Source organism: Pristiophorus japonicus, unplaced genomic scaffold, assembly GCF_044704955.1.
Source record: "Pristiophorus japonicus isolate sPriJap1 unplaced genomic scaffold, sPriJap1.hap1 HAP1_SCAFFOLD_1203, whole genome shotgun sequence".
In the NCBI taxonomy this organism is placed as follows: domain Eukaryota; kingdom Metazoa; phylum Chordata; class Chondrichthyes; family Pristiophoridae; genus Pristiophorus; species Pristiophorus japonicus.
In genome coordinates, this window is record NW_027250867.1 from 38,754 (window position 1) to 60,479 (window position 21,726).

Consider the following 21,726-nt stretch of genomic DNA (forward strand, 5'->3'; position numbering starts at 1 on the left):
GTTCGGGTAGAGCGCTCGCTTTGGGAGTCTCGTGTCGGGCATGCGGACAATGTGGCCCTGCCTAGCGGAGCTAGTCGAGTGTGGTCAGTACTTCGATGCTGGGGATGTTGGCCTGGTCGAGGACGCTAACGTTGGTGCGTCTGTCCTCCCAGGGGATTTGCAGGATCTTGCGGAGACATCGTTGGTGGTATTTCTCCAGCGACTTGAGGTGTCTACTGTACATGGTCCATGTCTCTGAGCCATACAGGAGGGCGGGTATCACTACAGCCCTGTCGACCATGAGCTTGGTGACAGGAAGCTCTTCTTCACACAAAGGGCAGTGGGAATCTGGAACTCTCTCCCCCAAGACGCCAGGGGTCAACCGAGAATGGCAAAACTGCGATGGACAAATTTTTGTTGGGTTAAGGTGGAATGTAAGCACCTGTGAGGATGGCCACGGGTTTGGAGAGCTGTTGAGAGGAGGCGAGGGTCCCCGATGGAGTGCACTCTACGCGGGAGTCCTCCCACTTTTTATTGGGGACTTGGCCTGGAGGGTGGTGCACGGAGCAGTCCCGTGCAATCGCTTTTTGAGTCGGTTCACGGGCTCCCGGGCCGCCTGCAATTTCTGCGGTCTGGAGGAATCCGTGTTCCATGTTTTTATGGAATGCGAGAGGTTGCAGCCCCTGTTCCATTATTTGAAGGGGCTGCAACCTCGCACATCCTGATCTTTGGGCACCCTGTGCGGAGGGGAGCGGGCAGGTCCGAGGGCCTCCTCGTGGGCCTGGCCAAGGGGGCCATCAGCCGGTCCAGGCAGCGGGCGGTCGAGGGGGTCGTTCAGCCCGACTGCCGGCCTCTCTTCCGCGGTTACATCCGAGCCAGGGTGTCCCTGGAGATGGAGCACGCGGTGTCCACCGGTACGCTCGCGGCCTTCCGCGAGAGGTGGGCGCCGGAGGGACTGGGGTGCATCATCACCCCCGGCAACCAAATTTTAATTTGATTTAAGTCTACAGTAAAAAGTTAATTTATTTAATAGTCGGTTTTAGTGCCCCCAGTTAATAAAGGGGCACTTGTTTTATGGTTTTCAACTAAAAAATAGTTGTAGAGCTGTTGAGTGGGAAGTGGCTTAGCGAGTCACATGATGTTCACAAGACTCAATAAAACCCCAGCCAGTTGGGTTCGGGGGATCCACGATGGGGCAGGTGGTAGAGAGCCCAGATTGGAGCTTTCAAGACCGAGGCGGCTACATTTTTTGTAGGGCTGGATAGAGTTACGGAACCAAGGCGGGTTGATGAAGTTAAGCCGCGATCAGATTGAATGGCGGGACAGGCCCGAGGGACTGAACGGCCTCCCCCTGTTCCAATGAAGGACGGGCAGAGAGTAGAGGTGATGAACACAAAACCGGAGAAATATGATCCACAACATAGACTCGCATCCCCTTTAGGAGCACCCCATAATTCACTTTGAAGGCCAATGGAATCTTGGCCTTTATTGCAAAGGGGATGGAGTATAAAAGCAGGGAAGTCTTGCTCCAGTTATACAGGGTATTGGTGAGGCCACACCTGGAGTACTGCGTGCAGTTTTGGTTTCCATATTTACGAAAGGATATACTTGCTTTGGAGGCAGTTCAGAGAGGGTTCACTCGGTTGATTCCGGAGATGAGGGGGTTGACTTATGAGGAAAGGTTGAGTAGGTTGGGCCTCTACTCATTGGAGTTCAGAAGAATGAGAGGTGATCTTATCGAAACGTATAAGATTATGAGGGGGGCTTGACAAGGTGGATGCAGAGAGGATGTTTCCACTGATGGGGGAGACTAGAACTAGGGGGCATGATCTTAGAATAAGGGGCCGCCCATTTAAAACTGAGATGAGGAGGAATTTCTTCATTCAGAGGGTTGTAAATCTGTGGAATTCGCTGCTCAGAGAGCTGTGGAAGCCGGGACATTGAATAAATTTAAGACAGAGATAGACAGTTTCTTAACCGATAAGGGGATAAGGGGACGGGCAGTGAAGTGGAGCTGAGTCCATGATCGGATCAGCCATGATCGTATTAAATGGCGGAGCAGGCTCGAGGGGCCGAATGGCCGACTCCTGCTCCTATTTATGTTCTTACCTTTCTTTTGACGTCAGAAGCAACACTGAAGAGCAGAGACCAGTAGAATCCCAATTCGATCATGTAGTACCAATACTGGGACGGCAACATCGTCTGCACAGGGGATAAGCAGAGAGTTTCAGCACACGCAACAAGTGTCATTGGGTTACAGTGCATTTATATAGCACCTTTCACCCCCTCAGGACGTCCCAAAGCGCTTTACAGCCAATGAAATACTTTTGAAGTGTGCTCACTGTTGTATTGTGGGAAACGCGGCAGCCAATTTGCGCACAGCAAGCTCCCACACACAGCGATGTGATAATGACCCGGATCATTTGTTTTAGTGATGTTGGTTGAGGGATAAATATTGGCCCCAGGGCACCGGGGAGAACTCCCCCTGCTCTTCTTCCAATAGTGGCCCCGGGATCTTTTACATCCACCCGAGAGGGCAGACGGGGCCTGGGTTTAACGTCTCATCCGAAAGATGGCACCTCCAACAGTACTGCGCTGTCGGAGGAGCGGTACTGAGGGAGCGCCGTACTGCGCTGTCGGAGGGGCGGTGCTGAGGGAGCGCCGTACTGTCGGAGGGGCAGTACTGAGGGAGCGCCGTACTGCGCTGTCGGAGGGGCAGTACTGAGGGAGCGCCGTACTGTCGGAGGGGCAGTACTGAGGGAGCGCCGCACTGTCGGAGGGGCCGTCTTTCAGATGAGACGTTAAACCGAGGCCCCGTCTGCCCCCTCGGGTGGATGTAAAAGATTCCGGGGCCACTATTGGAAGAAGAGCAGGGGGAGTTCTCCCCGGTGTCCTGGGGCCAATATTTATCCCTCAACCAACATCACTAAAGCAGGCCATTTAACATATTGCTGTTTATGGGAGCTTGCTGTGCACAGATTGGCTGATGCGTTTCCCACATTATCACAGTGACTACATTTGAAAATGCACGATTGGCTGTAAAGGGATTTGGAACACTCCAAGGTTGTGAAGGGCTCTATAGAAACACGAGCTCTTAACGTCTTTCGAACCGTAGAACGATACCGCACAGGAGGATCCCATTGGGCCCACGGAGCCCGTGCTGTGCCGGCTCTGTGACAGAGCGATCCAATCAGTCCCACTCCCCCCTGCTCTTTCCCCACAGCCCGGCACATTTCCCCCCTTCCAGTATTTACCCAATTCCCCCGTTTGAAAGTCCCGATTGAATCTGCTCCCACCGCCCTTTCAGGCAGCGCGTTCCCGATCACAACAACTCGCTGCGTCAAAAACACATTCTCCCCATCTCCCCCTCTGGTTCCATCGCCGATTATCGTCAATGTGTGTCCCCCTGGTTACCCACCCTCCTGCCCCCGGGAACAGTCTCTCCTGATTTACTCCTCAAAACCCCTCATGGTTGTGAACAACGCTATTAAATCTGTACCGTAACCTTCTTTGCTCCGAGGAGAACAATTCTTAAATTATTAAAACATTAGAACAGAACAGAATGGTAGGGGGGAGGGAGGGTGGTGGGGGTCAGGAAATCACTCTCAGATTGAGCCGACTTGGAACGGATTCAAATATAAAGCCGGCAATAGAATTATCGACCAACCTGTATCGGGAATCCTTTCCATGTTTTTCGTAAGTCATAAAACCAGGGTTTCTGAAAACATACAAGAAAGAGCAACTCGCATTAAACGGAAGAGTTTGTAAACAATCAGGGGAGTGGGGAAGGGCGCGGAAACGAAAGAAAGAAATGCTCGAGTTGGGTCGAGGGGGTGGACTAGGCCCCGTTACCGCGGTAACCAGGGCCTGCACGGAAACCCTCGCCCTGAAGCCCTGTTGTAGTGGAGCAGGTAAACAGAGAGGGCCACTGTTCCACTTGGAGCTCAATCTTGGCCCAGTTTTAAACAGATAACAAACGCTCTTGGCGGGCTTTCAGGCACCACTGGTACTCGGAGTGCTCATTAAAACCAGCCAAGCTGTGAAAATGGTCACAGGGTGAAAGGGCGGCCATCTTAAAGGCCTTGTTCTCGGCCTCCCCGCCCCCGCTCAGTCTTTTGGCTCGCAAACAACAGAACAGCGAAACATTGGGACGTACGACACTCTGTATCATCCCCCTCCCCGGCCCCATCTACCCACCCCCATCCATCCTCCCTGGGAGCCCTTTAGATGCCAAGGTACAGAGCTCGTTCCACATTTATAGCTTCATTTACGATTAAAAAAAAAAGGAGGTTGTCTTATGAGGAACGGTTGAGCAGGTTGGGCCTCTACTCATTGGAGTTTAGAAGAATGAGAGGCGATCTTATTGAAACGTATAGGATTCTGAGGGGGGGGCTGGACAGGGTAGATGCAGAGAGGATGTTTCCCCTTGTGGGGGAATCTAGAACTAGGGGGCACATAGTCTCAGAATAAGGGGCCGTCCATTTAAAACTGAGATGAGGAGGAATTTCTTCTCTCAGAGGGTTGTAAATCTGTGGAATTCTCTGCCCCAGAGAGCTGTGGAGGCTGAGTCACTGAATATATTTAAGGCGGAGATAGACAGATTTTTGAGCGATAAGGGAGTGAAGGGTTACGGGGAACGGGCGGGGAAGTGGAGCTGAGTCCATGATCGGATCAGCCACGATCGTATTAAATGGCGGAGCAGGCTCGAGGGGCCGAATGGCCGACTCCCGCTCCCGTTTCTGATGTTCTGGTGTCAAAGACCATTTCGGAATATGTTCATTCACAGATAAAATATTGCAAGCTCTCTCGCTCCCCCTCCGCCCAATTAGTGGGGCCTCGTGAGGGCTAAGGAAGCACCTCACACCAGGTAGGCCTCAGGCTTGACGTCTTACCTGTGCCGAGTGGGTAGCCCCTGGCCGACATATATTCTTTAAACCTCCCCCACTATCCTCCCAATGTTGGATCCACCCCCAGGGTTTGGGAGGACGGGGGCGGGGGGGTTAAAAAAAAAAATCAAGACAGGGAGGCTACCTATGTTGTCGATTGCCGTCCAACCACTGGGAAGCGGGCTGTATGTCAGGACCCAGGGCACGGACAGGCCCCAGGCTGTGAGGCCTACCCCTGCTAGGCCTGCGAGCCCAGCCTGACTAAGAGTTTGAAGTAGACGGGGGAAGCTTTGTGGTCCGCGTGGAACAGGCCCCAATGTCAGCTGTACCCGCGTGCGCGCACGTACACACACACACATGTACACCGTACACATACACGTAAACGGACGTTACTGTGTCGATCCAGGGCAGAAGGGGGGGGGGGAAACGCCAATGACATCCGCCGATAAAATGGTTACTACGCACACAGCAGGGGTTAGCAAGACTCCGCCCCGAAATCAGGAGGAACCTTCTTCCCAGGACTGGGACTACCGGACTTTGCACTTCCCGCGCTCATTCCCACCCCCACCTCGCCTCCCTTCTAAACCCTGCCCCGCCTACTCTTCCTCGGGACGGTAAGGGCACTATATAAACGCAAGTAGTTGTGGCTCACCCCTGTCCCCACGGGTTCTCCAGTCGGGAGTTCCGTATCCCAAAAGCACTCACTGGATAAATCCCTCTGTTCTTTGTTTGCTGGTTATCTCCCAACTCATTTCCTCTAGTTACTGACCCAACCAACCAGTAGGTATAGCTCCCCCACCCACCTCAACTTACCCCCTCATGATTCTGAACCCCTCAATCAGATCTCCTCCGAGTCTTTTCTGTCACACCAATTTCCCTCCGTACATCCCGGCATTCGAATCCTCCGCATCGGGAATTAGCAGCAGGAGCAGGCCATTCGGCCCCTCGAGCCTGCTCCGCGCCATTCAATACGGTCATGGCTGATCCGATCATGGGCTCAGCTCCACTTCCCCTGCCCGCTCCCCATAACCCTTCACTCCCTTATCGCTCAAAAATCTGTCCATCTCCGCCTTGAATATACTCAACGACTGAGCCTCCACAGCCCTCTGGGGCAGAGAATCCCGAAGATTCACCACCCTCCGAGTGAAGAAATCCCTCCTCCTCTCAGTCCTCAATGGCCGAGCCCTTATCCTGAGACTGTGTGACCCCTGGTTCTAGACTCCCCAGCCCGGGGGAAAACATCCTCCCTGCATCTACCCTGTCGAGCCCCCTCAGAATGTTGTATGTTTCAATGAGATCACCTCACATTTTTCTAAACTCGAGAGTATAGGCCCAAACTACTCAATCTCTCCTCGTAGGCCAGCCCTCTCATCCCAGGGATCAGTCTGGTGAATCTTTGTTGCATCGCCTTGAAGGCAAGTGTATCCTTCCTTTAGGTACAGGCCAAAGTACTCATACAGCTTGCTGATTAACATCCGTTGCATCCCAATGAGCCCAATGGTTCCTTAACTGGGTCGTGTTGAGCCCCGAAGTTCAAAACAGAGGATGCCCCGGTCACCTTTCAACAATCTATAGACTTCCTCACCCCCAACACAAACTCGGTAGGGGCTGAGGAGAGGTGCGGGTTCGGGGCCCAGGAGAGGCGGGAGTTCAGGGCCCAGGGTCAGCACGGGCCCAGCCCACACTGTGCGATATGTGGGCGCACTGGGTCCGTGCAGCAGAGCTGGTCTCCAGTCGTCCTGGTTAACCCTTGCCCCTGGACCAAGACCTCGCTCTGTCAAGCCCCGTGTGGTGGCTGGTGTGCAACGGTCACCCCACGTTAAAACAATCCACCCACAGGCACCTTCCATCCTTCAGGATGTAGTTCGGGATCCGGAATATTAGGTCCTTCATTGAAACACCTGGGAACTCATCCCTTTTTGGCCTGGAAGCAAGTCATCCTCGCTTCGAGGGACCGCCTATGATGATGATGATGATGATGAGGGGAGAGTCCAGAACAAGGGGGCATGTCCTTAAAATTCGAGCCAGGCCGTTCAGGAGTGATGTCAGGAAACACTTCTTCACACAAAGGGCCGTGGGAATCTGGAACTCTCTCCCCACCCACCCCCACCCCCCCCACAAAAAGTTTAGCGGTGGTGAGGAGGGGGGCCAATTAAAAAGTTCAGAGCGGAGATTGATACATATTTTGTTGGGCAAGGGGATTAAGTTTCACAGAACCAAGACAGGTAATTGAAGTTAAGATACAGATTGGCCCTGATCGAATTGAATGGTGGGACAGGCTCGAGGGGCTAAATGGCTTCCTCCTGCTCCTGTGTAACAGGCTCGAGGGGCTGAATGGGCCTCCTCCTGTTCCTGTGTAACAGGCTCGAGGGGCTGAATGGGCCTCCTCCTGTTCCTGTGTAACAGGCCCGAGGGGCTGAATGGCCTCCTCCTGTTCCTGTGTAACAGGCTCGAGGGGCTGAATGGGCCTCCTCCTGTTCCTGTGTAACAGGCTCGAGGGGCTGAATGGGCCTCCTCCTGTTCCTGTGTAACAGGCTCGAGGGGCTGAATGGCCTTCTCCTGTTCCTGTGCAACAGGCCCGAGGGGCTGAATGGCCTCTTCCCGTCCCTGCGCCAACCTCGCCCACCTTTTCTCCCAGTCTGGCTGGCATCCTTTACCAAGGGGTCTTGGTTGAGCTCGGCTGTGAGGTCCCATCCTCCTGTGTGCGCAGTAAACCCCCCCTCCCCCTCCCCCAACACGAACAGTAGAATAAGGGGGTACTTACATCCACTATAACCACCATGCCAGCAGAGAAAGCAAGAAGGTAAAAGGTGAATCGCCAACTGCAAAGAAAGTACAGAGCCCCTCAACACGTGCGACATCCAAGAGTCAACATCCATAACTTACTTACTATCCCCTGCTTTTAAACAGCGCCCCCTACACAAGAGGCCAGCAATCGCGTGTACCGAGTTCCCTATCTCGGTTATCCCCAATTGCCCTCCAGAAGGTGGTGGGGCGTTGGGAGGCACCTTGGTGGGTCGTACTCTCTCTCTCGCCTCAGAGTCAGGAGGTCGTGGGTTTGAGCCCCTGCTCCAGACCGACTTCAGCCCATAATCCAGGCCGACGCTCCCAGTGCTGAGGGAGTGCCGCACCGCACCGTCGGAGGGGCGGTGCTGAGGGAGCGCCGCACTGCGCTGTCGGAGGGGCGGTAGTGAGGGAGCGCCGCACTGCACTGTCGGAGGGGCGGTACTGAGGGAGCGCCGCACTGCGCTGTCGGAGGGGCGGTACTGAGGGAGCGCCGCACTGCGCTGTCGGAGGGGCGGTACTGAGGGAGCGCGTACTGCGCTGTCGGAGGGGCGGTACTGAGGGAGCGCGTACTGCGCTGTCGGAGGGGCGGTACTGAGGGAGCGCCGCACTGCGCTGTCGGAGGGGCAGTACTGAGGGAGCGCCGTACTGCGCTGTCGGAGGGGCGGTACTGAGGGAGCGCCGCACTGCGCTGTCGGAGGGGCGGTACTGAGGGAGCGCCGCACTGCGCTGTCGGAGGGGCGGTACGGAGGGAGCGCCGCACTGCGCTGTCGGAGGGGCGGTACGGAGGGAGCGCCGCACTGCGCTGTCGGAGGGGCGGTACGGAGGGAGCGCCGCACTGCGCTGTCGGAGGGGCGGTCATCACATTGCTGTTTGCGGGAGCGTGCTGTGCGTAAATTGAGCTGCCACGTTTCCCACAACATAACAGTGACTGCACTCCAAAAAAAAAGTACTTCATTGTCTGTAAAGTGCTTTGGGACGTCCGGCGGTCGTGAAGGGCGCTATAGAAAGGCAGCACTTTTCGATCGATCCCCGATTAAACCCGGACGTTCCCGGTCACACTTGTCCCAGGCTGGGGTCCAGAAACCACAGGGTGACCCCCCCCTATTGCCCCCAGCATTTGCCAACACCCCAGAGCTGCCCCGCAGATTAAAACCTGTCGAGCACAGCCTCCCACAAAGGGGGGGGAAAAAAATCACAGTGGCATAAAAGAAGATTGTGTTTAATTCTAATTCGCTTGGGGCCTACTGGTTATAAAAATATGGGAGAAGTTTTGGCAAATTGGAGAGAAAAAAAAAAACTGTTACAGACTTGCATTTGTATAGCGCCTTTCACGACCACCGGACGACTCAAAAAGCTCTTTACAGCCAATGAAGTACTTTTGGAGTGCGCTCACTGTTGTATTGTGGGAAACGCGGCAGCCAATTTGCGCACAGCAAGCTCCCACACACAGCGATGTGATAATGACCGAGTTACATTGAATCTACAGGCAGAAATAGACCCCACCGCTCCGTGCCGGGGTTTATGCTCCACACCAGCCCCCTCCCACCCCGTCCCCATATCCTTCTGTTCCTTTCTCCCCCGTGTGTTTATCCAGCCTCCCCCTTAAATGCATCGATAGTATTCGCCTCAACACCTCCCTGTGGCAGCAAGTTCTCCATTCTCATCCCATCAGCAGTTGGACTGGGCGGAGCGGATAGAGATGGGGAGCAGGGTCATGTGATGCAAACGCCTGGGGAGGTCTCCAAAATATCGCGGCGCTCAAAAAGATCAGGGAGAGGCAACTAAGGCAGGTAACGCGGGAATTCTACAATTTGTTTCTGGGATGAGAGGCCGGCGTTTATTGCCCATCCCAAATTGCCCCTCGAGAAGGTGGTGGTGAGCCGCCTTCCTGAACCGCTGCAGTCCCGTTTGGTCTGAGGAAGGACGTTCTTGCTATTGAGGGAGTGCAGCGAAGGTTCACCAGACTGATTCCCGGGATGGCAGGACTGACATATGAAGAAAGACTGGATCGACTAGGCTGATATTCACTGGAGTTTAGAAGAATGAGAGGGGCACTCACAGAAACATATAATTCCTTCTGACAATACTGGACAGGTTAGATGCAGGAAGAATGTTCCCGATGTTGGGGAAGTCCAGAACCAGGGGTCACAGTCTAAGGATAAGGGGTAAGCCATTTAGGACCGAGATGAGGAGAAACTTCTTCACTCAGAGAATTGTGAACCTGTGGAATTCTCTACCACAGAAAGTTGTTGAGTCCCGTTCGTTAGATATATTCAAAAGGGAGTTAGATATGGCCCTTACGGCTAAAGGGATCAAGGGGTATGGAGAGAAAGCAGGAATGGGGTACTGAAGTTGCATGATCAGCCATGATCTTATTGAATGGTGGTGCAGACTCGAAGGGCCGAATGGCCTACTCCTGCACCTACTTTCTATGTTTCTATGCTGAAGGTGCTCCCACAGTGCTGTTGGGGAGGGAGTGCCAGGATTTTGACCCAGCGGCGATGAAGGAACGGCCGATATATTTCCAAGTCGGGATGGTGTGTGTGACTCGGAGCGTAACTTGCAGGCAGAGTCAACATGGTTTTATGAAAGGGAAATCATGTTTGATAAAATTATTCCGAGTCTTTTGAGGATGCAACTGGCCGGGTAGATTAAAGGGGAACCATATTTGGACTTCCAAAAGCAGTCGTTAAGGTTGGGATGGTGTGTGTGTGTGTGTGTGTGTGTGTGTGTGTGTGTGTGTGTGTGTGAGTGAGTATCGGAGGGGAACGTGGAGATGGTGGTGTTCCCATGTGCCTGCTGACCTTGTCCTTCTAGGCGGGTAGAGGTCGCGGGTTTGGGAGGTGCTGCCGAAGAAGCCTTGGCGAGTTGCCGCGGTGCATCTTGTAGACGGCGCACACTGCAGCCAGGGGGCGCCGGTGGTGGAGGGAGTGAGTGTTGAAGGTGGTGGGTAGCGTGCCCATCAAGGGGGCCGCTTTGTCCTGGGTCTGGGAGGGTCATCAATGGACCACCGGCCTCAAACACCTGTGTGCGAGGGAGGCAGGGGAGTCGAGATGCTTTATCGCAGACAAGGAACGAAAAACTGATCCTCAGGCTTTTGAACACATTCCAGCAACCAGCTAGAATCCTATTGGGGGAAGACGCCAAGGCTTCTTCAGCAGCACCTCGCAAACCCGCCACCTCTACCCGCCTAGAAGGACAAGGGCAGCAGGCGCATGGGAACACCACCCCCTCCACGTTCCCCTCCCAGTCACACACACACACCATCCCGACCTTATCGAATGCTTTTTGGAAAGGCAAATATACTACATCCACTGGTTCCCCTTTAATCTACCCTGCCAGTTACAACCTCAAAAGACTCAAATAAATTTGTCAAACACGATTTCCCTTTCATAAAACCGTGTTGACTCTGCCTGCAAGTTACGCTCCGAGTCTCACACACACACACACACACACACACACACACACCATCCCGACTTGGAAATATATCGGCCGTTCCTTCATCGCCGCTGGGTCACAATCCTGGAACTCCCTCCCCAACAGCACTGTGGGAGCACCTTCACCACACGGGACTGCAGCGGTTCAAGAAGGCGGCTCACCACCACCTTCTCAAAGGGTTGGACAGTTCTGGGCAGAACACCTTGGGGAGGGATAGACTGGCTTTGGAGCGTAGGCTTACCGGAAAGGTACCCAGACTCCAAGGGTTAAATATAACAAGGAAGAGATTACACACAAACTAGGGGGAGTGTAACCTTAGAATAAGGGGCCGCCCGGAGAGGGTTGTAAATCTGTGGAATTCGCTGCCTCAGAGAGCTGTGGAAGCCTGGACATTGAATACATTTATGACTGAGATAGTTTCTTAACCGATAAGGGGATAAGAGGGTGGGCAGGGAAGTGGAGCTGAGCCCATGATCGGATCAGCCATGATCGTATTAAATGGCGGAGCAGGCTCGAGGGGCCGTATGGCCGACTCCTATTTCTTCTGCCCTTATTGTGTCTGTGAGCAGTCGAGTAATGACTCCATGAGGTAAGGTATTGTACTTGAACTGTGGTGACAGTCCATTTATTGCAGCTCCTGAGTGAGAGTACAGCATGGTGAACTCCCTTCTATACCTGGTTACCTGCAGTGTGCAGGCAACCCCTAGGTCTGCACCAGTTGCGCCCTCTGGTGGTACAGGCATAGTGTATACAGTGTGAAGGTACATTCAGTGGTCTTATGTAACTGTACACGGAGTACACTTATTTTATACATACACACAACACTTATGTTCTTATTCCCTGGAAGTTAGAAGCTTAAGGGGTGACTTGATCGGACATTAAGGGGAACGGATAGGGTAGATAGCTGTTCCCGCTGGTTGCGGAGTCGAGGACCAGGGGGGCATAGTCTAAAAATTAGAGTGAAGTTCGGAAACATCTGTACACACAAATTGTGGTAGAGGTTTGGAACTCCCTTCCGCAAACTGCAATTGATGCTGGGGGTCAATCGTTAATGTTAAATCCGAGATCGCTAAGATTTTTTGTGAATCAAAAAGGTATTAAGGGATATGGGCCAAAGGCGGGTAGATGGAGTTAGGTCACAGATCAGCCGTGATCTCACTGAATGGGGGAACAGGCTCGAGGGGCTGAATGGCCTCCTCCTGTTCCTGTGTAAGAGGTTCGAGGGGCTCAATGGGCCTCCTCCTGTTCCTGTGTAACAGGCTTGAGGGGCTGAATGGGCCTCCTCCTGTTCCTGTGTAACAGGCCCAAGGGGCTGAATGGGCCTCCTCCTGTTCCTGTGTAACAGGCTTGAGGGGCTGAATGGGCCTCCTCCTGTTCCTGTGCAACAGGCCCGAGGGGCTGAATGGGCCTCCTCCTGTTCCTGTGTAACAGGCCCGAGGGGCTGAATGGGCCTCCTCCTGTTCCTGTGTAACAGGCCCGAGGGGCTGAATGGGCCTCCTCCTGTTCCTGTGTAACAGGCCCGAGGGGCTGAATGGGCCTCCTCCTGTTCCTGTGTAACAGGCCCGAGGGGCTGAATGGGCCTCCTCCTGTTCCTAATGTAACAGGCTCGAGGGGCTGAATGGGCCTCCTCCTGTTCCTGTGTAACAGGCCCGAGGGGCTGAATGGGCCTCCTCCTGTTCCTGTGTAACAGGCTCGAGGGGCTGAATGGGCCTCCTTTTTATATATAAACATATAAATAAATATATATAAAAATAAATATATATAAATATATAAAAAAATATATATGGTTACCATCCCACAAATGACCAGTTTTCTGGGGTTCAATTTCAGAACTTCCCGTGGCGAGATTCGAACAGCCGACCTGCGGGGATGTTCGGCCAGGATTGGAACCACCCCAGCAGCGTTCCCAAGGGTAGGGGAAGCTAGGGGTTATGTTCCACAGGCGGGGGGAGGATGTAGGGGAGGACAGAACGGGAATAAAATACCAGACATTGACAGAAGCCCATCCCAACATTGGGTGGGGGGAGGGAGGTTCATTGATTGCAATTAATTCAACAACCCCCACCCCCCCCCCTCTCCCTCTTTGAGAAAGAAAAGTGTCGACAAGACCACAAATATCGCCGCGTCGGAGCCGTTAGAGACAGGGGAGACTCCGGTCGAGCTAGTGGTCATAAGAACATACGAAATAGGAGGAGTTGGCCATACGGCCCCTCGAGCCTGCTCCGCCATTTAATAAGATCATGGCTGATCTGAAAACATGGACCGTGTACAGTAGACGCCTTAAGTCGCTGGAGAAATACCACCAACGATGTCTCCGCAAGATCCTGCAAATCCTCTGGGAGGACAGACGCACCAACGTTAGCGTCCTCGACCAGGCCAACATCCCCAGCATCGAAGCACTGACCACACTCGACCAGCTCCGCTGGGCAGGGCCACATTGTCCGCATGCCCCCGGACACGAGATTCCCAAAGCGAGCGCTCTACTCGGAACTCCTTCACGGCAAACGAGCCAAAGGTGGGCAGAGGAAACGTTACAAGGGACCACCCTCAAAGCCTCCCTGATAAAGTGCAACATCCCCACCGACACCTGGGAGTCCCTGGGCCCAAAGACCAGTCCGCCCTAAGTGGAGGAAGTGCATCCGGGAGGGCGCTGAGCACCTCGAGTCTCGTCGCCGAGAGCGTGCAGAAACCAAGCGCAGGCAGCGGAAGGAGCGTGCGGCAAACCAGTCCCACCCTCCCCTTCCCTCAACCACTGTCTGTCCCACCTGTGACAGGGACTGTGGCTCTCGTATTGGGCTGTTCAGCCACCTGAGGACTCACTTTTAGAGTGGAAGCAAGTCTTGCTCGATTCCGAGGGACTGCCGATGACGGCTGATCCGATCATGGACTCAACTCCACTTCCCTGCCCGGTCCCCTTATCGGTTAAGAAACTGTCTATCTCCCGTCTTAAATGTGTTCAATGTCCCGGCTTCCACAGCTCTCCGAGGCAGCGAATTCCACAGATTTACCAACCCTCGAAACACCTTGAACAGACAGCAACACAAGTCGGTCGGAAAATGCTGCCACTCAGCACAGAACATCAACCACGTCAACCAAACCTCCCCAGCCGCGCTCCAAACGGGGGAAAAAAACGGGAGCACAGAGAAGACTAGCTAAAAAAAAAAAAAGGACCCGAACGTTAAAATACGTGGCGGAGATGTCTCGCGCCCGATCGCCCCGCGTCAATCCCTTACCAGGCTTCACGGAATTTCTTCAACACGCTAGGCCGATCTTGATTGCGCCGACGTCGGAACCACCGCTCCACTTGCCGTGGGGTGAGGCTGCACTTCTTGGCAAGGCCTTCGATATCGGTCTGTGAGAAAGCGCACTCAAGTGTCACAGCACAATACAGCGCCGCACAGGAGGATCCCACTGGGCCCCACGGAGCCCGTGCTGCACCGGCTCTGTGGCAGAGCGATCCAATCAGTCCCACTCCCGCCCCCCCCCCCCCCCTGCTCTTTCCCCACAGCCCGGCACATTTCCCCCCTTCCAGTATTTACCCAATTCCCCCGTTTGAAAGTCCCGATTGAATCTGCTCCCACCGCCCTTTCATAGAAACAGAGAAACAGGAGTAGGCCATTCGGCCCTTCGAGCCTACACCGCCATTCAATATGATCATGGCTGATCATGCAACTTCAGTACCCCATTCCTGCTTTCTCTCCATACCCCTTGATCCCTTTAGCCGTAAGGGCCACATCTAACTCCCTTTTGAATATATCTAACGAACTGGCCTCAACAACTTTCTGTGGTAGAGAATTCCACAGGTTCACAATTCTCTGAGTGAAGAAGTTTCTCCTCATCTCGGTCCTAAATGGCTTACCCCTTATCCTTAGACTGTGACCCCTGGTTCTGGACTTCCCCAACATCGGGAACATTCTTCCTGCATCTAACCTGTCCAGTCCCGTCAGAATTTTATATGTTTCTATGAGATCCCCTCTCATTCTTCTAAACTCCAGTGACTATAAGCCTAGTCGATCCAGTCTCTCTTCATATGTCAGTTCTGCCATCCCGGGAATCAGTCTGGTGAACCTTCGCTGCACTCCCTCAGGTGAGTTGGATCCAAAATTGGCTCAGAGGCAAGAAGCAGTTTCTCCTGATTTACTCTGTCAAAATCCCTCGATTAAATCTCCCCCTTCAGCTTCTCTGCTCCAAGGAGAACAACCCCAGCTTCTCCAGTCTCTCTCCGTCACTGAAGGCCCTCATCCCCCGGGACCATCCAGGTAAATCTCCTCCGCACCCTCTCCAGTGCAATCACATCTTTCCTGTAATGTGGTGACCAGAACTGCACGCAGTACTCCAGCTGTGGCCTAACCAGTGTTTTATACAGTTCAAGCATAACCTCCCTGCTCTTGTATTCTGTGCCTCGGCTAATAAAGGCAAGTATTCCGTATGCCTTCTTAACCACCTTATCCACCTGGCCTGCTACCTTCAGGGATCTGTGGACCTGCACTCCAGGGTCCCTCTGTTCCTCTACACTTCTCAGTGTCCTACCATTTATTGTGTATTCCCTTTGCCTGGTTAGCCCTCGCCAAATGCATTACCTCACACTTCTCCGAACTGAACTGTATATGCCACTGTTCTGCCCACCTGACCAGTACATTGATATCTTCCTGCAGTCCGCAGCTTTCTTCAATTATCAACCACACGGCCTATTTTAGTGTCATCTGCAAACTTCGTAATCATACTTTTTGGATGACCTCTTGTTGGCCGGCGCAGATATAACGGTTAAGTACTGCAAGGAATCGAATACGGCCAGGGTGATCTCCTGGACTAGTGTCGATCGCCTGGATGGGTCGGAGAGGAATTTTCTCGGATTTTTTTTTCCTCCCTAAAATCAGCCGGGGTTTTTAATCTGGTTTTTGCCTCTCCCAGGAGATCCCATGGCTCCGGGTGGGGTGGAGTGTAGAATGTTTCAGTGTAAGGGGTGTCGCAGTTGTGTGGTGAGGCGGACTGGTTGGGCCGGGTGCTCTTTTGCCCTTCCGTCATTGTTCATGGGTTTATATGTAACCTTCAGGGCTGCTGGCCGAGGGCCGTGCGGCTCTTTGTCGGCCGGCGCGGACACGATGGGCCGAGATGGCCTCCTTCAGCGCTGTAACTTTCTACGTTTCTATCCCTCCTACATTCAAGTCGAAATCATTGACGTACATCACAAAAAGCAAGGGATCTAGCACCGAGCCCTGCGGAAGCCCACTGGAAACAGCCTTACGGTCGCATAAACACCCATAAACACCCTTGGCTTCCTGCCTTTGCGAGGTGCCTTGGATGTAGAAAGATGCCCCGAGGTGCTTCGCAGGAGGCCGAATCAGAAGCGAGTCAGGGTCGGGCAGGAGGAGGGGACAGAAGCCACCGCAAGGGGTGTTGCCGGTCTTTGGGTCAGCACCTACCTGTTTGGGATGTTTCGAGGACGCAGCAAAGGACTTTTCTAAAACCGGGTTGGGCTTCACCTTTAACCGGGTCTTCTCCTTTATGCCGAGTGCACTTGCGAAATAAGTAGCGACAGACCTGGAGGAGAGAGATTGCGGGAGACATAGCTAGACAGTTAAGAACATAACATTAGAAATAGGAGCAGGAGTCGGCCATTCGGCCCCTCGAGCCTGCTCCGCCATTTAATACGACCGTGGCTGATCCGATCATGGACTCAGCTCCACTTCCCTGCCCGCCCCCTTGTCGGTTAAGAAACTGTCTATCTCTGTCTTAAATTTATTCAATGTCCCGACTCCCACAGCTCTCTGAGGCAGCAAATTCCACAGATTTACAACCCTCTGAGAGAAGAAATTCCTCCTCATCTCAGTTTTAAATGGGCGGCCCCTTATTCTAAGACCATGCCCCCTAGTTCTAGTCTCCCCCCATCAGTGGAAACATCCTCTCTGCATCCACCTTGTCGAGCCTCCCTCATAATCTGATACGTTTCGATAAGGTCACCCCTCATTCTTCTGAATTCCAATGAGTGGAGGCCCAACCGACTCAACCTTTCCTCATAAGTCAACCCCCTCATCCCCGGAATCAACCGAGTGAACCTTCTCTGAACTGCCTCCAAAGCAAGTATATCCTTTCGTAAATACGGAAACCAAAACTGCACGCAGTACTCCAGGTGTGGCCTCACCAATATCCAAACAACAACTCCCATTTATAAATCGCCCGAGAACTCATTTTTAGTGTGGAAGCAAGTCATCCTCGATTCCGAGGAACTGCGTAAGAGAGAGATCCTTTTTATGATTAAGGCGACCAGAAGTGTACGCAGTGCTTCCAGTGTGGTCTAACCAAGGTTCGATATAAGTTTAGCATAACTTCCCAACTTTTCAATTCTAGCCTTCTAGAAATAAACCCTAGTTCTTGGTTTGCCATTTTACGGCTTTGCTAACCAGTGTCGCAACTTGTAGTGATTTGTGTATTTGTATCCGAGATCCCCTGGTTCCTCTACCCCACCTAGACTTGCACCATCTAAGTAATAATTCTTCGGCGTAGTCCCGGCCTGCAAGACCATCAGCAGGCCGGGGCCATTAGAGGGAGGAGCGAGTGGCAGCATACCACTGCTACTGGGCCAAGACCGAGCTCTATCACAGAAACATAGAAAATAGGTGCAGGAGTAGGCCATTCGGCCCTTCGAGACTGCACCACCATTCAATATGATCATGGCTGATCATGCAACTTCAGTACCCCATTCCTGCTTTCTCTCCATACCCCTTGATCCCTTTAGCTGTAAGGGCCACATCTAAGTCCCTTTTGAATATATCTAACGAACTGGCCTCAACAACTCTCTGTGGTAGAGAATTCCACAGGTTCACAATTCTCTGAGTGAAGAAGTTTCTCCTCATTTCGGTCCTAAATGGCTTACCCCTTATCCTTAGACTGGTGACCCCTGGTTCTGGACTTTCCCAACATTGGGAACATTCTTCTTGCGTCTAACCTGTCCAGTCCCGTCAGAAATTTTATATGTTTCTATGAGATCCCCTCTCATTCTTCTAAATTCCAGTGAATATAAGCCTAGTCGATCCAGTCTTTCTTCATATGTCAGTCCAGCCATCCCGGGAATCAGTCTGGTGAACCTTCGTTGCACTCCCTCAATAGCAAGAACGTCCTTCCTCAGATTAGGAGACCAAAACTGAACACAATATTCAAAGTGTGGCCTCACCAAGGCCCTGTACAACTGCAGTAAGACCTCCCTGCTCCTATACTCAAATCCTCTCGCTATGAAGGCCAACATACCATTTGCCTTCTTCACCGCCTGCTGTACCTGCATGCCCACTTTCAATGACCGATGTACCATGACACCCAGGTCTCGTTGCACCTCCCCCTTTTCCTAATCTGTCAGCATTCAGATAATATTCTGCCTCCCTGTTTTTGCCACCAAAGTGGATAACCTCTCATTTATCCACATTATACTGCATCTGCCATGCATTTGCCCACTCACCTAACCTGTCCAAGTCACCCTGCAGCCTCTAAGCATCCTCCTCACAGCTCACACCGCCACCCAACTTAGTGTCATCTGCAAACTTGGAGATATTACACTCAATTCCTTCGTCTAAATCCCGTGTGGTGGCTGGTGTGCAACGGTCACCCCACGTAAAAAAAAATCCACCCACAGGCATCTTCCACCCTTCAGGATGTAGTTCGGGATCTGGAATATTAGGTCCTTCAGTGAAACACCCGTGAACTCATCCATTTTCGGCATGGGAGCAAGTCATCCTCGCTCCGAGGGACTGCCTATGACGACGACCTTCCTACCAAAATGCAATACCTCGGAGCTGAATTTCATTTGATAATTATATGCGCATTCAATCCCTCCTTTCTCCAGAAAGCCGTCCAATTGACCCGCGAGCCCATGTCACGCTGCCCCTGCTTCCCGGCCCTTCCATGGCAAGCCATTCTGCGACTCTGAACTTTTCCGATTACTCAGCACGACACCGGACAGAATCCATCGGCCTGGCAGTGGGAAGGTTGGGTGTTGGGACAGAGAAAGAGAACGGGGACCTCGGATAACTATTTTGTTTTTTTGGAAGCACAGTTAGAATCAGAGAAAGTTACAGCGCGGAAGGAGGCCATTTCGGCCCATCGTATCCCGCGCCGGCCGACAAAGAGCCACCCGGCCTAATCCCACTTTCCCGCTCTCGGTCCGTAGCCCTGTAGGTTACGGCACTTCAAGTGTTACATCCAGGTACTTTTTAAATGTGGTGAGGGTTTCTGCCTCTACCACCCTTTCAGGCAGTGAGTTCCACCCCAGACCCCCACCACCCTCTGGGTGAAGACATTTCCCCTCGAAACCTCCCCCTCAATTACATTAAAGCTCATCATTATCATCATCGGCAGTCTCTCGGAATCGAGGAAGACTTGCTTCCACTCGAAACAGGAGCCCTTAGGTGGCTGAACAGCCCAATACGAGAGCCACAGTCCCCGTCACAGGTGGGACAGACAGTGGCTGAGGGAAGGGGAGGGTGGGACTGGTTTGCCGCACGCTCCTTCCGCTTGGTTTCTGCACGCTCTCGGGCGACGAGACTCGAGGCGCTCAGCGCCCTCCCGGATGCACTCGCTCCACTTCGGGCGGACTGCTCTTTGGGCCCAGGGACCCCCAGGTGTCGGTGGGGGATGTTGCACTTTATCAGGGGAGGCTTTGAGGGTGGTCCCTTGTAACGTTTCCTCTGCCCACCTTTGGCTCGCTTGCCGTGAAGGAGTTCAGAGTAGAACGCGATGGCCCCTGACTATCTCGTAGGAACACAAGTCAAATAAAAGCACCACAGTCCTTCTAGCTCACCTTCTATAACCCTGGTAGTCACCGGATACAACAAGAATACAACGGTGTTGTTTACTAATCTTAGCAATCAATCGCTATCAATTATTTAATTATGTAGTGTCATTCTGGTAAAGCGAGGCTCCACTCCCTCGAAGGCCCATCTATTCTTCAGAGAGTATGGTGCCCAGATCTCCAGGTGTGGTCCAACCAGGGTTTTGTGCAGCTGAAGCATTAACTTCAACCCCCGTGTGTTCCAGTCCTCCAGGTATAGCAAGATCAGCATTCCATTAAACGCCTCGACTATTTTCGGTCACCGTTCATGAAAGCAGGATGGCCTCGAGGGGAGAGGAGGGGGGGGGGGGGGGAATGTCTTGACCCAGAGGGTGGTGGGGGTCTGGGGCGGAACTCACTGCCTGAAAGGGGGGGGGGTAGAGGCAGAAACCCTCACCCCGTTTAAAAAGTACCTGGATGGGCGCTTGGGGACACCGTCTTGGAATAAGGGGCCGCCCATTTAAAACTGAGATGGAGGAGGAATTTCTTCTCTCTGAGGGTTGTAAATCTGTGGAATTCACTGCCTCAGAGAGCTGTGGAGGCTGTGTCATTGAATATATTTAAGGTGGAGACAGACGGATTCTTGAGCGATAAAGGAGTGAAGGGTTATGGGGAGCGGGCGGGGAAGTGGAGCTGAGTCCATGATCGGATCAGCCGCGATCGTATTAAATGGCGGAGCAGGCTCGAGGGGCCGAATGGCCAACTCCTGCTCCTGTTTCTTATGTCTTTCATTGCAACGCCAGTGTACTCATCCCTTTTTGGCGTGGAAGTGGATAATCCTCGACATGAGGGACAGTCGATGATGATGACATAAGATCAGAGATAGGAGCAGGAGTCGGCCATTCGGCCCCTCGAGCCTGCTCCGCCATTTAATAAGATCATGGCCGATCCGATCATGGACTCAGCTCCACTTCCCTGCCCGCCCTCTTATGAGTTAAGAAACTGTCTATCTCTCTTAAATTTATTCAATGTCCCGGCTTCCACAGCTCTCTGAGGCAGCGAATTCCACAGATTTACAACCCTCAGAGAAGAAATTCCTCCTCATCTCAGTTTTAAATGGGCGGCCCCTTATTCCAAGACCATGCCCCCTAGTTCTAGTCTCCCCCATCAGTGGAAACATCCTCTCTGCATCCACCTTGTCGAGCCCCCCTCATAATCTGATACGTCCCGATAAGATCACCTCTCATTCTTCTGAGTTCCAATGAGTAGAGGCCCAAACTCCTCAACCTTTCCTCATAAGTCAACCCCCTCATCTCCGGAATCAACCGAGTGAACCTTCTCTGAAACTGCCTCCAAAGCAAGTATATCCTTTCGTAACTATGGAAACCAATGAGGATGATGACTACCCTGGGACAGTTCCGCACCCCCCCCCCCCCCCCCCGAGCACTCCGCAAGCGGGTCTTACCTTTCGAAGACATAGCGGACAATCATGAAGACGAAAGCGCAGGGTATCGTGACGTAAAGGTCGCTGGCCTTGGCGTAAATGCGCCCATCCCGGTCCTCCAGGTCCGACCAGGTCAGGTTGTACGGCAGCCAGAGTCGGTCCCACCAGAAACATTCGTATATTGTCTGCAACATCCTGCCAGGGGGAGAAACAAGGGGAGGGGGTGAAGGGGAGGGGGTGAAGGGGGGTGGAAAATCGGTTAATATCTCCAGGGGGCAGTCTCATAAGAAATAGGAGCAGGAGTCGGCCATTCGGCCCCTCGAACCTGCTCCGCCATTCAATACGATCCTGGCTGATCCGATCATGGACTCAGCTCCACTTCCCTGCCCGCCCCCTGATCGGTTAAGAAACTGTCTATCTCTGTCTTAAATTTA

The 21,726-nt window shown here is 53.0% G+C and overlaps 1 protein-coding gene across 1 annotated transcript in view; it reads right to left on the bottom strand.

The window, feature by feature from the left end:
• The window catches only part of LOC139242076 (ceramide synthase 2-like), a 32,250-nt gene extending 10,764 nt beyond the window's left edge, over positions 1 to 21,486 (bottom strand). Inside the window, exons 1-6 of the mRNA XM_070870225.1 lie at positions 21,314 to 21,486; positions 16,514 to 16,631; positions 14,324 to 14,442; positions 7,630 to 7,687; positions 3,647 to 3,697; positions 2,089 to 2,181 (exon numbers count right to left, since the gene is read on the bottom strand). Coding sequence (XP_070726326.1) covers positions 2,089 to 2,181; positions 3,647 to 3,697; positions 7,630 to 7,687; positions 14,324 to 14,442; positions 16,514 to 16,631; positions 21,314 to 21,486 — 612 coding nt within the window. The remainder of the gene's footprint in view (positions 1 to 2,088; positions 2,182 to 3,646; positions 3,698 to 7,629; positions 7,688 to 14,323; positions 14,443 to 16,513; positions 16,632 to 21,313) is intronic.
• Positions 21,487 to 21,726: the final 240 nt, after the last annotated feature.